General features: G+C 38.2%; 1 protein-coding gene across 4 annotated transcripts in view; it reads left to right on the forward strand.

The window, feature by feature from the left end:
- ME1 (malic enzyme 1) overlaps positions 1-15,709 on the forward strand; it is a 159,843-nt gene that overhangs the window by 71,952 nt on the left and 72,182 nt on the right. For all 4 annotated transcript variants that reach the window (XM_072999154.2, XM_078380506.1, XM_078380510.1 and 1 more), the window contains exon 6: positions 12,951-13,054. In XM_072999154.2, the coding sequence (XP_072855255.2) occupies positions 12,951-13,054 (104 nt within the window). The remainder of the gene's footprint in view (positions 1-12,950; positions 13,055-15,709) is intronic.

Raw genomic sequence — 15,709 nt, forward strand, 5'->3', positions numbered from 1 at the left:
TGGGGATCTTTAGTCCCAGTAAGAAGAGAATCTTGAGTGTCTTTGATGCTTAAGTTTCTTCCAAGCTGGTTCTCAGTTATAACTCTCAGGGTTATCTGACATACCTCATCAGGCTGGGTGGGTCTCACATTCCCCATAGGAAGCTTTTTGTGTGGAACTCAGGACTGATGTTTTATCTTCTGATTTTTTTTCAGAGTAGGACCCCACACAGATTGCCTCGAAAGCCTTCTCTTGAAATTTATTTAACACTAGAATAGTTAGGCAAGTATCTAAATACAGAAGAGACTTCTACTAACATTGAAGTTGTAGCATAAACTGTAATAAATCAGACAGGTGTCAAATTCCAATGCCACAGCATTAAGGGAATATGTTTTCCACTGATATCAAAGAAAAAGAATCAAGTCATTCCTTATCAGCTTTCTTCAACTTCTCCTGTACAACTATTGTTATTAGAGCCATGCTTCACAACACTGGTGGGGGAATTCTGCTCACTTCCCCAGCATTCAAATGGATAACTCTTTGAGAAATTGACTTTGAGTTCATGCTAAACTGTGATAAAATATTACTTATATATCAGTGTTTTCAAATTTTTGACAATTTTTAGGGGTCCTCATGCATTAGACATACTGTTGTGTGTCAGAATAGTTCAAATAGCAATGGACAACATGATCATCATGTACTGTACTAGTGAAAGAAGATGTCATACATTCACTCATGCTTGTTCGTCTAATCTGTCGATTAGGGGCATGGTGCCTCCAGAGGCACATCTTTCTAGTAACTCATGAATGGGAGGTCTTAGCAAAGGTTTTCCATGTCTTGTTTGAGTGCTAGGGCTGGTTTCCCAAAGATCTGTCTTCTTCTGTCAGCCATAAAAAGTGTCCTCCGTATTGCAGTAGAGTCAAGGTGCAGACTGACAATCTTTAGTACAGTGGTTCCCAACCTTGGATCCCCAGATGTTCTAGACCTAAAACTTCCAGCTGTGCTGGCCAGTATTTCTGGAAGCTGTAGACCAAGACCATCTGGGAGCCCAAGGTTGGCAACCACTGCTCTAGAAGATATCTTTCCCTGGAACTGAATGGGGGGATCTTCCACATCCCCCTTTCCTCCTCCTCCTCTGATTGCAAAACTGAGGGTGAACATTTGTGAGGACAATGCCAATGCAATTCTCATCAAACCAGGAATCACCACTCTATTGCTTCTGTCTTGCAATGGAGTCATCAAACTTCAAATGCACCTTGACTTTCTGTCCAGAAAAAAAGAAGAGGTTTGGCATCTGTAGCTAGATACTCTTCACTTGATAGGGTGGAGAATTTTTCCTTGGTCAGCCTTCCCACAGTGATTTAGAAGGCTCTAGATGCCCCATGAAAACTTCACAGTTACCTTGTGCACATGAAAATGGAGTGCCTTTGAAGCCTGAACTGGTTCTCTACACCTTGAGGCACCAATGCTGTTATCACTGTGTTTCCCTCTATACCTGAAGAAAAGAGGGCTTTCACGTTCCTTGTTCAAAGTCTATTTAACTGCAATTTCAGCAAATCAGTTATATGGCAGGAGTGTGGGTTTTTATATCCTTACTCTTCCATCACAGTTTTTTCAAATGGATTGAATACTTTGTACTCACCTCTGCCCCTTTTGTTTCTTTCTGTGGTACTATCAGAATGTATACATATACTATACAAGCCATTAGCAACTACAGACTTTCCACTTGTAATCAGATGGCCTTTCTAATTGCAGTTGCATATGCCCAGTGAGCTGTGCATCATTTGAGTGGATGTATCTGACCTAATACCTCCTTTCTCCCTAAGGTGCTGTCACCATTTCATTTGAGCCAAAATACAATCCTTCCTATTTTATTTCTAGCTCCTTCTACACCACTGGAGTTGCCTTTAGACGACTAGTTGTTCAGAGAGTATTTGTAGTGCATGTGAATCACACTGCTCTATAGGGATGATTTGCTATGTATAGTGGTGCCTCAACTTAGTTCCAGAAGATGGTTGTAACTCAAAATGGTTGTAAGTCGAAGCACCATTTCCTATAGGAATGCATTGAAATGCAATTAATCCGTTCCAGCAGAAGAAAAAAACACCAAAAAAATCACTGCAAGACTGGTTGGAAATGCAATTACTATAATCCCTTCCAGCCAAAGGGGGGGGGGGAGAAAAGCAATCAACTGTGCAACACCCATTGCAAATTCAAACAAGAGAAGGCAAATCTCAATCAACCATGCAAGACCCATTGCAAATGCAAACAAGAGAAAGCAAAAAGCAATCAAGCCGATAGTGCAAGATCGGAAATGGGGGGAAAAACCTAAAAAGCACACAAACTCCCCAGGCCCCATCAGAAATGGGGAAAAAATCCCAAAGCAAGGAACTCTTCCCCCCAGAAACATAACCCCCCCAGCTCAAAACCATGTTGCAAAAACACCCAGAACAGTTTTTTTAAAAAGCAGAAAACAGCACCTTACCTTACAAGGCAGCCCGAAGCCTCCCTGCAAACACACGCACACGCTCTCATAAGCAGAAGGAATCAGTCCAAAGCCTCTGCCGCCGCTGCACACTCTCTAACTGCTGGGGTGAAAGAGCTATAAAGAAGCAGCTTCATCGCCACCTACAGTTACAAATTTGAATTTTCTGCCTTTTTTCCTGCCTTTTTCTGCTTGTAAGTGGAAACTTTGGTCGCAAGTAGAAGCAAAATTTTGCGGCCGGAGTTGGTCGTCACTCGAAATGGTCGTAGGTAGGGGCGTTCGTAAGTCGAGGCACCACTGTATGGCTAACGAAAGCAAAACTGCAGTTGTTTTGCAGTGTTTTAAAAGGGCGGTAGTGACTATCTTGTTGGTTTTTCTGTGCCTTCATCTTGACAGTCACTGCATAGGGATCATGGAATCATTGATGGCCTTCCTCTGTGCGATATTTTTTCTATGCAGCTACATGGTCACAACCTCTACATTTGTTGTCCATTACAGATTGCATGCTCATGGTATGGTAGATGCTTCATTTGGCAGAACACGTCTGTTCTTTCTTGATGTCTTTCCTTCTCTTATAAATATCCTTAGTCAGTCACCCACATGAATGGAATTACAAGGATCATGAAGAAGACTCTGTTGCTTACCTGGAGCAGTCATCTCTGAATTCACACAATCCATGCTTTAGACAAGGGCCCATCTAATGCAGCTCTCTGTATCTCACAGTGGCCTCATCAGATGCCTCTGGGAGCACATGAAACAACTAGATAGCTGTCTCCTGATACCCCTCCCCTGCATCTGACATTTTGAGGTACCTTCCTTTTAAGCTTGGAGATTATACATCCCCATCATGGCTTATAACTTGTAATGAACATTTCCTCCAGAAATCTGGCCAATTCCCTTTTAAAGGCATCTAGACCAAATATCATCACCACATCCTGTGGCAAGAAGTTCCACAGACTAACAACACGCTGGGTAATTTTTTTTCTTTTTCTGTTTTCACTCTCCCAACACTCAATTGGAGTGGATGTCCCCTGGTTCTAGTATTGTGTGAGAGGAAAAAGAGCTTCCCTCTATCCACTTCATCCATCCACTGTGTAATTTTATATGTGTCTATCATGTCCCCCTTCAGGTGCCTTTTCTCTAGACTAAAGAGCCCCAGAACTCTGGAAAGAAATTATATTCACACTTCTTGGTCCAAGAAATTGAGAACATTAATGAGATAGAAAATATTTATTTCGCTCTCTCTGTATCTCTGCCTTTTCTCTTTAAAAAGGATCCAAAGTAGTAATGGGAATCTAGGTTCTTATTAAGTAAGTTGGAGATGGCTGCCCCATCAAGAAACAAAGGCACAAGAGATTTAAGAAGGAAATGTAAGAGGGATGGGAGTGACATCAGTCCTAAGAATATTTTAAGTTGAATGATGTTAGTGTGTAGGTCAAGAATAGATAAAGGACAGTCTAGGAAACCTGAAGATGTCATTTTTTCTCTCTGCTCATCTCCATCTTTTTTTAATGTAAGCTGAATTGTACCTAGTGGCTCGTACCACAGCCTGCCCCGCATAAAGTATAGCTTGTACAGGGACCTCAACGTTAGCCTCTGGGCAATCCAACACATGTATGTTTCATTGTTTTCATATTTGCAAGAAGACTGTGCATGAACAGGGTCATTGAACTGCACACAATGAACACTTATTCAGTAGAATGTATAGATTTTGGTAAGCTGAGTCATAAAGCAACCATAGGTAAGCAAAAACCCTTTAGATACTGAACTTATAAATGTATAAGTGTTGGTTATGTGCAGATCAATGTACAGTATAAGGTTTTGGAACCTGTGTGTGTTTTGAGCTGCACCTTGGAAGTGGATGTTGGACAGAGCTTTACGTCAACCCAACACCAAAACATGTTGGCAGATTTCATGAGAAGATTAAAAGGGAACTTGTGTTCTCAGGTGTTTTACAGAAACAGCAAGGGTACTCATGTTGCTTCAGTTACTTTGGCAGTACTATATAGGCAATATACAGTTAATGTTGTAAATTGCTGCTACTATAGCCAAGACCAAGTATTTATCAAAGTATTTGTACCTGGCAGAAGTCTGGGCTGTACTGTAAGTTCTCCATCCTAAAATACACACAAACCTATTGATTACAGAAGTCATTTAGAATTCGGACCACTAAAATCAATGAGACTCCTATGCACTGAATGTTTTAGGTCAAGTTTCTTAGAATCGGAAAGCAGAAAGTTGTCAACACTTCAGTGATTAAATGAGTACATTTCCTCAATGCTTTTCTGGACATTTATGAAACATGGCTTTAATGTCTTTTCTCTTTGGGTTAGTTATTTCCAGCATACTCTTTAGCAAATAAATGAAGTATATAAAAAACTCTTTAAAAGGCTGCGTAACCTACCCTTATTGCACTTTTCCCCATTTCAGCCAATCCTTTTATCACAGTGTTTTGACTGCTTTACATCTTGTGACATGTAATGTGTTTGAAGGATAGTCCTTCTATATTTCTCTGAAAGCATACTTTGGTAAAATGAAGGGAGGCAGTGCAGATGCTGCCCATTGTAGAACAATAAATTGGTGGATAAAGTCTTGTTCCTCCTCTAATACTCCACCTAGTAGCTCCATCTTTATCCATCTCATCTGACTTTGACCCTGATCTTACTTGTTCCAAGCAATTTACTGGTGTCTGTCAATTCATGACCCTTGTAGCATTCAGAAAGTTATTTGTGTTGGCCAAATGGCAGCTTAGGGCAAAATGAAATGTTCATCAAAAGGTTTCTAAGAAAGAAAAAATAGTATATAAGTAAGCAAGTTGTTTTCGTTCTTTACAGCAATACTTCAGCAATTGCTGTTTAAGATGACAGAGGTGAATTTTATATAGTGTTGTTGTTTTTATTTAGTCGTTAAGTCGTATCCAGTTCTTCATGACCCCATGGACCAGAGCACGCCAGGCCCTCCTGTCTTCCACTACCTCCTAGAGTTTGGTCAAATTTCATAGAGTAGAGTTTGGTATATAGATATGGACATGCAACATTTGAAATATGCTTCTGTTCAGATATATTAACGATTAATGATATTGAGAAATATTGGCTGGACTCCTTATATATATTTATTAATAAGCAGCATCCCATTATTTTCCCATTAGAATCAAATTGGATGAACAGTAAAGAGCTCAGTGACAGGAACATCTGGGAGTGTTTTTGTCAGCCCAGGCATCCTTATTGTTGTTAGCAGGAGGGAACTAGAAGATGGAGAACTTGCAGGAATGTAAGTGGACTATGTAAGTCCATTCTACAGTGTGGTTACCATGGCCACCACTGGGTAAGAGACTTATTGAACACCTGTTCTGGATGGCAGGAACATTGGTGCAGAGACTTTCCTGCCATGCAGGAATGCTTGAAATCTAGGGCGTGATTACAGGTGTTTTGTGGTTGGAGTAGAGGAGTATCTCATTCTAGAATTGCAGGTTGAGGCATCCCATACTCTGTAATAAACCATCTCTGGGCTAGATCCTCTATTTAACATTGCCATCTCAGTTTTCATTATTGCTGCTGATGAACACAAGTAGGAAGGAAATGGGATCTAGGTAGGCCTGCAGTTTATTAAGTGACTGTGTCTGCCACTGAAGGGCAAAATTTCAGGGGGGGGAGGTCTTAGATAGTTCTTACTGATTGAAAATACTATACTGAAATAAAAATGCATACATGGGAATCATGAATAAAATGTTAAGGAGGATCTTTCTGATATTATTGTATTAGGATTACATATTAAAGTTCTGTGTCTTTATAAATCCATCAAGTTTCATTATAATTCTGCCAGAATTCCCAGGGATTATTTTCTCCTTTGCTTTACAGAGACAATGATTTCAAATTGATTGGTAGTTGAATATTTCTAGCCATCCTTTCCCCAAGACTATGGAAAAGGAAAGAGAGGGCGAGTGAGCAAGCACCCTTTGATTCAGAAGAGAAAGAATATTTTGACAGTTCTTGGCTCTGGTTTTTACTGTCAAGATTCATTGGCCAAACTGCCTGCTTGTTTCAGTTCAAAGCACACCATACATTTTCAATTACTCTACTTTAGGCAAGAGCAATAGATGGAGTCTTTGTTTCAGCTAACCTGAAATCTGAGTCTCATTCTGGCTAGACTCAACTTTAGCTAGTTGGCAAGCAGATTTATAAGGGGTAAGCCACGGAAGATTCAGAATTTAAAAACCTACTCCTGTACCAGATATCCTGGGTTGATATCACCATGAACTTCAAGGCTGTGAACTGGGACAGAATGCACTGCTTATGCCCTCTTGGTGTATCTGCTAGTAAAGGATGATGAGATAAGAGTGTTTATACTTTTTAAAAATTATATGCTAGACAATTTTCTAGAGCAGAGAAAATGCACAATTGAAGATTCTGATAAGATTAACCAAGTCTCAGAACTAATTGTAAGCCCTTGGGCTCATAGCAATTTTCCCACTGGTTTAAGTGTGTAAGGCAAGCAGTTTGCCTAATTAGTAGTAATTCTGTTCTTCAAGAGCCGGTCTAAGTATGTAAAAGAAGTAGAAATAATGAAATTTAAGGGAGTAGGATGATTTAATTGAGCTTATTCTAGCAGCTTTCAGAATTGCAGCAAAATTGACAAAATCCTGTTTCTTAGAGAAGTAAATTGCACTAGACTAGGACTATAGAATCAATTGTAATTTAGTGAGTCAACTCCTCCATATGTTCCATTGATTCAAATAGACCTTCCTTAACATGCATGAATGTACAGTAGTATGATTTGCTATGCTAAGCAACGGGATTTTGGCCATTGTCTATTAGCTTTTTCGGCAGTTATGAGAGAACTCTTTATATTCAAAATCTTTATGACACAGATATGTAGAAATATGCAACAGAGCTAACTCTTCACTAGGGAAATACAATTTCATAGAATTCCCCTAAGGATGAGGCTGTTTGACTTCTTCTAGGCCAGGGGTCTCCAAACTTTTCAGCATGAGGGCTGCATCATATATTTTCCACATTTTTGAGGGGTGAAAGGAACACGTATGTGTGTACGCCCACCTGACCACCATGCACGGATGCACTCAGGCATGCACATATGGGCTGAAGGGAACAGACCTGAGCCTGCGGACTTGAGCCTCCGACGTTTGCTGAGCCGGATAAAAGGGCAAGGCAGGCTATAGTGTGGAGACCCTTGTTCTAGGCCATCAGTTTCTGTGTAGCCATGTGGTAATGTACAAAAATTTAAATCCCAAAGAAGTATGCAACATGCTTAGATGTAGCTGAGAAAATGATGGCTTGTATTTAAACAGTATGAATTAGAAGGAGAAATAATCGTTAGGAAAACATAAAATAATGTAAATAATTATAGGTATTCCCTACACTTTCTTTGACTTGATATTTTATCAAGACACAGCGCTAAATAACATACTAGAACCCAGTCAGTGCAAGATTTAGTATTTTCTTGGAAATCAGAAGGCAAGTGTGGCGTACAAAAATTAGGTGGTGGGAAAAAATATGAAGCATGAGCCACCTAAAGCTATACAGAAGTAAACATGTTTCTGTGCTACATACTTTTAAGTAGGAAAGTTGAGACAAGGAATTCTATTCCTCCGGTTCTTGTGATGTTGGCTAATAATTGTGTTAGGGCTGAAGGGAGGACTGACCCTACTTCCACCAGATAATATGTTTCAAAATACAGTAATAGTAATCTTGTAGTGAATTCTCAGCATGATGCAGAAGAGGAAAGGCCTGTGTGCCTGTGTCTGGAAAGTTGACCACTGTGCTATTTGAGAACAAAGAAATGGATAATTTTTCATGATATTCACAGAAAGCAAGTTTAGCAGCTTGCCAGCTCCAGCTGGTTTTATCCTACTATTATAAAGACTGTTTTTAGAATGTGGTTTTGGAACAATTTTTGTATTCTGAAATGAGGATTGTGTTTTAAAAATGGCTTCGGCCTCAGCACATCAGCCCAAGTATTAATAACTGTAACAAGCATGTTTATTTCTCATTTACCTAGCACTGATTTTACCAGCGATTTATTTTATCTTCCTTTAAATTTCAAATAGGGATTATTAGCAGCTAAAGTTCGTGATGTGCATGTTTACACATGAGCACACAAGAGAGGGATTTGCTTAATATTGTGGTATCTTCTGTTATAAAATGTTATGTTAGCCATAATAAATCCTGCAACAAATGTATAAGTAATATTCTCATTGTTGTTGTTTTTTTGAAGAATGATGGGTTTGTAAAAAAAACACTAAGCAGAAGAAAATATGATACTGTTTAGGAATATGTGTAGTATTTAATGTTATGTTACGTTCTTTTTGAATGTGTAACTGAAGAAGAATGCACATGTATGGAGGTTTTCCTCATCTTTATCTGTCACTTTTTGGTAATAGTGCTGACTCTAGTGGCTTCAATGTTTCATAAAATAAAACAGTAATCTTGATACCTTAAAAAAATAAGACACAACAATAAGTGTTTGGGGGGATAGGTTTATGTACTGCGTGATCTATTGGTGCAGAGCTCCAGTGAATGGCTATGAGCAGCTTTCTGATATACATATATGAGTCTAACTAACCATGGTTTTAAAAACTGAACCTGAGTTGGACTGTGTATATAATTGCATGAGTTGAGTAGGGATAGAGTCTAGTCTGTGGAAGGGCTTCTCGATTTAGCTTGCTAGGAATGAGAAAAAAAAAATCTCACCAGTGTTTTGTTTAGGGTTGAGACAACTGCCTTAACATAGCAAGACAGCTTTTTAAAGAATTCTCGGGTCCTAGGCAGAGATCTCACTTTCAGTGAGGCATGAAATACTTTTGATTTTTGTGTGTGCAGTTTGTTCACTTGGCAAAAATTCCCTAACATATTTTCCTAACCATGCACATATAACAGGCACAAAATAACAAATTGATTGCTATGAAAATCTAAGCAACCCATTTGATGCTTCCACTTTTAAAAAAATCCATACAAGAAAAATTGAACATTTATCATTACGTTTTGTGCAATTCCACAAAATCAGTCTTGCAGATGCACACATTCCTCCTCAAACAAAAACTCACCTTCCCACCATGAAGTCATTTTGGGGAGACTTTTCTCATTTAGTGTGTCAGAGTTAATGCATTTCTATCTTCCTATCTTTCTATCCTGTTTGGCTCCCAGATTTGAAAGTGGTCTTCCATTTATCCAAAAGATTAGACTGAAATGCAAGTCAAGAGAACAGATTTGTGGATCTGTTATAGCAACATGGTGGTGCAGCTATATTATTGTTCAGCAGTGCCAATCAACATGGCAATTCTAAAAAAGGAGGGCAGCTGAAACAAAAAAAAACCCAACAAATTTAAAACTGGATTTCAGATCAGTGCCAGATTTTGCACAGGTGTAGCAGTCTGCTATTGTTCTGGAAGTTTGAGCAAACGGTTTTCGAATTATGCTTTTGTTAAAACTGTGATATCTCCTCCAGCACCACATTTCCAGAGTTAATCTTTGTCCTTTTCTTTCTTCACTGTCTTTCACATTGTATGGATGATTCTGACTGGTTTGCAAAGTCTTTACTACTATCTTTACTAACTTCCAGCTCTTTGTTTATTTAATTTCAAAAGGCAAGGGGACATATTTTGGAAAACATGTGCAAAGCATGTTTGTAGAGCTTTTGGTTTGATACACATTTTTTTTCCTTCAGCTTGCCTATCTCAAGGAGAAGGTTTGGAAATTGGAAGTTAGCTTTCTAGTCTGGATTCTGCAGAGTGGGCATGGAAACATTCGTTTCCTTGAGAGATTAAAGAGCGTTTATGTTTCTTCACTGTATATATTGCACTTAATTCACATCTTTACTTTCCCATTTCATTAAGTCTGAACAGCCATTGAAAATATTTTGACACAGAGGAACTACAGCCACACCCCAGCTTCAGTCCTCTCCCAGCAACCATAATACAGATAACGTGCTCATTTTCTGGGCTTCTCTAGCACTGGGCGATTCTACATGAGTGAGGTTTCTGTTGGAATTTATGTACTGTATAGTGTATATATATTTAAACTTCCATTCACAAAGTGACACCACAGAAGTGAAAATCCCAGGGGCTTTTTTTTTTTTTTTTTTTTGGCCAGTTAACCACTTCTCACCCAAACACAAAGCAATTGTCAGGGCTGTTTTTCAATAAGTGTGAATGACAGGGGGCACAAGATGACATCCTCTAGATCATCCTGACTTCTGCCATTGGTGTTGGCAACATTCAGGAAGGTGAAATATGAAACTTCCAGTTTACAACCATAATTTGCTCTGTTTAGTTTGTGCAGGGACCATAGCTTCCTCACCAATCAGATCTGCAAACAGTGTTCAGATTTATGGGCATATTGTGGTGTGTCCAAACCATAATATCGTTGGATGAAAAAAAAAGCAAACTGTGGTTTGCTGCAAACTGAGAGCAGAAGTTTCTTTCTATGTGCATGAGGGAAAGGAATAGGGAAGGAGAAGTGTGGAGGTCTAAACCATATTTAATGCTCTTTCTAATGCAAAACCGTTTTTGGCATTATGTGTGAACAAGACCTATGTGTTCAGTGACTGTCCGGTTAGGTTGATATTTAAAAAGATCTTCTGTCTTAGATTCTTCAATAATATGATAGCAGAAGGTAGTATCTGCAGTTAATCTGCATACTTAAATGTTGGTTTATTCATGGCAAGTCTCAATTTTATGAGCTTATAATGTGACCAGTTTTGTAGGCTAATTTTCTAAAAAATGTCAGTATGTATAGTGTGGTTGTGAAGTGTTTTGCAATATTTATTTTAATACTGCTTGACAGTAGTTTAGCTAAGTTAATGAAAAATGACATTATGAAGCTTATGCATCACTGTATAATTGTCCAGACCAAGATTGTTGTTTGATAGAGCAACCATAGTGTGAACAACTGTATTTTCCTTGTTCGATAAACAATCATAATGTGAAAAAACTATTTTCATATAATGTACTTCCCATTTTTACAAAAAGGGAGTTAGACCTTGAGAACTCTGAGTAGTGGTTCATATATGAATCAGAATCCATAAATTATGTAGAAAATGTACAATCATGCCTATGAGCAGAAGTATCCTCTGGCTTATGCTAGGAACTTTGGGACCCAAGCCGGGGGCTCAGGAGGGTAAATAATACAGGCTATCAAGAAATCATCAAAAGTGTCAGACCTTACCCCCAATGACATTTCCTCTCAAGAGGAATAAGAGTATGATTCTGACAGAAATAAGGACACTTGAAACACAACCAAAGGCTACTTCCCCAGATGATATTCCACAGGGGAATCCTATATTGATAAGCCCAGAGATCCCCGTTGGAACTCCTATTCCTAGACTGAGATCTCAGCAGTAGTGAAAGTTCAGGCTTACTCAGGAAGAAGAGACAAGCCTTGTATGTATGCTGCATGCTTTTCTTTGAGCATTCTGAAACAGAAAGCTCATTACATTTTTATGTGGGTAGAGTTGTGCTTTTAAAATTGTTTTGGCAATGAGTACTGTGTGTATTTGGATTTTTAAATTATAAGCTATGATTTGACATCTGAAATTCAAAGCCAACACTTACGTTAAAAAAAGAATGTAATATTTACTCTGTAATTGCATCTTGATTTATTTCTTCTACACTAGGATTAAAAATGGTTTTTGTTCTATGAGATTTAACTTTATGTCTTTGTATATTCATATTCTACATGTTCAATTAGGAATAATAGAAAGGGATCTGTACAAAACTTTTTCACTGCTTTTATCTTTATAAACCAGTAAATATATTTATGTATATCACATCCTTTTTATGCTTAAAATTATCATCATTTCTTCTTATTCTCCAGGCCTATCTACACCACATACATATATTACTTTTATTCTAGTTGACTTGCCAAGCCTTCCCACAAGGATAGTCGGAACTGTAGTTTGATGTACACACTGTCAATTTTCACTTAGAGATCCAAGATCCAAAGTTGAGGATTCCTTTCAGTGTGGCTGTAAAGTATGGTATCGTGGTGATCCGCCTTCTTCGCTGCTGTTTCCCTGCTTTTCAGCTTAAACTAGCACAAATCTCCAGAACAGATAAATTCGCCTTTGGAACAATCTCCCTCCTGAGATTCGCGCGGCCCCTACGCTGGGTACATTCAAAACTCAACTGAAAACATGGCTGTATGTCAAGGCCTTCCCTCCTGCCAGCACCTAATCTAACTTAATTTATTTTTCTCTCCTTTATCTATTTATTATTTGCAATTATCTATGATTTTTGTCATTTTCTGTTAATTGATTTTTAATTTATTTTATTATAATTGTATATATGTTCTTGTTAGCCGCTCAGAGTGGTATAGATTTACCAGATGAGCGGGATATAAATCAAATAAATAAATAAATAAATAAATAAATAAATGTACACAGTTAGCATTTGGATTCAAGTGAGTAAAATGGTAACTTATTCAACATGTTGACCTAACTCTGTCTTCTGCTTTCTTTCTTTCTTTTTAAACAGGAGTTGCTAAAAGATCCTTTGTATATTGGGCTTAGACATAAGCGAGTCAGAGGCCAAGCTTATGATGACCTTCTAGATGAATTCATGCAAGCTGTGACTTTCCGGTAACTGGTTTCAACTGTGTAGCAATTTGTAGAATGCCTCTTGATGTCACTGTATTTGGCATGTGTGTGTGTGTGAGACGAACTAAGTGAAAAGCGGTTCATGTTTTCCTTCTTTAGCAGTTCTTTAAAATTTGATGAAAATCATCTGTATTTGAACTTATTTGTTAATAAAAATAATAGTAAGAATAATAGCATAGTAGTACTTACCTTAGGATTGCAGAGCTGGAAAAGAGCCTATGGATCATTTCCGTTGAAGGAAACCAGTATGACATGAGGCAGCCTTCTTGGTAAATTTCATTGCTACAGGGCTTAGAGGCCTGCCTGTTAAATACTAAATGAACAAATAAGGAACATTTCACATTTTCAGTAAATGTAATTTTAAAAAAACTCTTTGGGATAATGACCCGAAGAAAGTCATGGCTGATATATCTTTGTTTTTGTATGTAGAGGACACTTATGAACTATGTAGATGTTCCTTCTAGCTGATACTTTATGACAAGATTTAAACTTAAGTATGCCATGGAAGACTTGACTGTCAGGCACTATCAGTCAAGATGATGATGGCACTATACCTCTCAATATCAGTTGCTGGGGAATACAAGCATGAGGGCCCCATCATGCTCACATCTGATATGTAGGCCATTTCATAGATGTTTGGTCGCAACAGAATTCCATGCAGTGAGAATAGAAGGATGAACTAGATGGGTCTTTGGTCTGATCCAGCAGATCTTGTATTTTAATTTGTAGGCAGTGGACCTCCTTGGTGGAAAGGTAACTGCGTTCCGTGTCTAAGTCGCACTGGCCATGTGACCACGGAAGATTGTCTTCGGACAAACACTGGCTCTATGGCTTGGAAATGGGGATGAGCACCGCCCCCTAGAGTCGAACACGACTGGACAAAAATTGTCAAGGGGAACCTTTACCTTTACCTTTTTACTGCATTAAATTAATTGTTGATGAAAGATGCATATGGCTGTGCATAACATAGATTTTACCTCTCAGATGCACTATGAGACCATGAATGCCTATCCCATAGTCCTGCTCCAGTGAACCTACATTACTATTTTTGAATTACTGTATTTCATTATTACTTTTTCACACCCTAGTTTTACATCTGGCGTAAGTGTTCAGACTTTAGTTGTGCTGACATTATGAGTCTGTCTCTGGCACAAACCCATATTCCTTCAGCTTTATGACTTGTGATTGAAGGCCAATATGTTGGTTTTCTGTGCAGGAGATCATGTAATGTAGATTAGTGTGCAGATTAAACTCAGATTTGTCAATTTGCTTCTTAAACAAATTATAAACAAAGGATGACATGGCACTGGCTGATCTATGCAAAAGTAGGAAAGTGTCTCTGAAGCACATCTCACTATAGCATCATGTCAGAACTACATGGGCCTTATTTCTACAGCAGAAATGCCCATATCATTGTTTTTCCCCCCAACAGCATGGTTGGGCTGCACAGTAGCTTCACTAGCAACCTCTTCATGGTATTAAATTCTAAAGTGCTTCGCGCAATCAGATCTTGGCCAGTTCTAGAGTCATGGTTACTTTTGGTATTATGGATCTTGCTCATGAAAATTCTCTGGCAGGTAACTCCAGTATTTGTAGTCACCATTGGGAAGAGTACATTCGTATCTACTGCAAATTAGACATCACGGTACGGTGAGAAATCATAATTAAACCCAAGGGTATAAGAATAGAAGTTCCAGTTTAAACTAGATATCTGTTAAACTGACATCCACAGGGGACGGTTTTAGAAAACTAGCCCTTTGTGCTCCTGGAATTGCAACAATCTCTCTCTTTCCATTTCTTCCAGCTGATAAAGTAGGCTGTTTATGAAGACTCAAGCTATAAAGGTTGTTAATGTCTCAGATTCCATGGGACTTTGTCTTTTGCATGGGAACAAAGTATTCACTTTGTGAAACTGATGTGGTAAAGCACCTCATGAAAACCATTTGTTGTAATGGAAGAGTGGGTCATAGTTAAGGAAAAGATGCACAGTAGGAGTAAATGCTGATTTTTACAGTGTATCCATTTTGATCTGTCTTACAAACTGAGCAAAAGCAGTAGACAGTAAAATGTTTTCCATTACAGCAACTGTAATGTAGCATATCATATTATTATTTCTGACTTGTCAGATTGAGTTTTTCATTAGGATTCCCTTCACCTCTGAAAGAACTATGTTATTTGTTGTATTTTAATGTATCCTTTAGCAACTGAGGAAAACAGTTATTGTAAAGGGAGGATAAGGAACTTACATGACAATTTGTGAAATCGCTGGCACAGTAAGAAAATGCTCAGTGTATTTTCTAGTATGCCTGATGTCACTAAATGTCACATTTCAGGATGAAGAGGCCAAATATATGTGTAACATTTGGTCTTTGGCAGATTTAGCCATCTTTTTGTTGTACCTATTGTACATCCTGACTTACGGTTTTTAAAAATGCGAGCAGATAAATAGTTGCTGAAAATTAAATTGTACAGTATATATATGGGTAGTTACCATTCCACTCAGCACAAATGTTATTTCTTGTAAAGTTGTAGATGCCATCCTGATAAGTGCTCCTGTACATGTAATAGTTGTATAGAATAGGACATATTATATGGCTAAAATATACAAAATGCAATTAAAAAGTGTACAAAAGATAA

This window comes from Pogona vitticeps, chromosome 1, assembly GCF_051106095.1.
Source record: "Pogona vitticeps strain Pit_001003342236 chromosome 1, PviZW2.1, whole genome shotgun sequence".
NCBI classification, from domain to species: domain Eukaryota; kingdom Metazoa; phylum Chordata; class Lepidosauria; order Squamata; family Agamidae; genus Pogona; species Pogona vitticeps.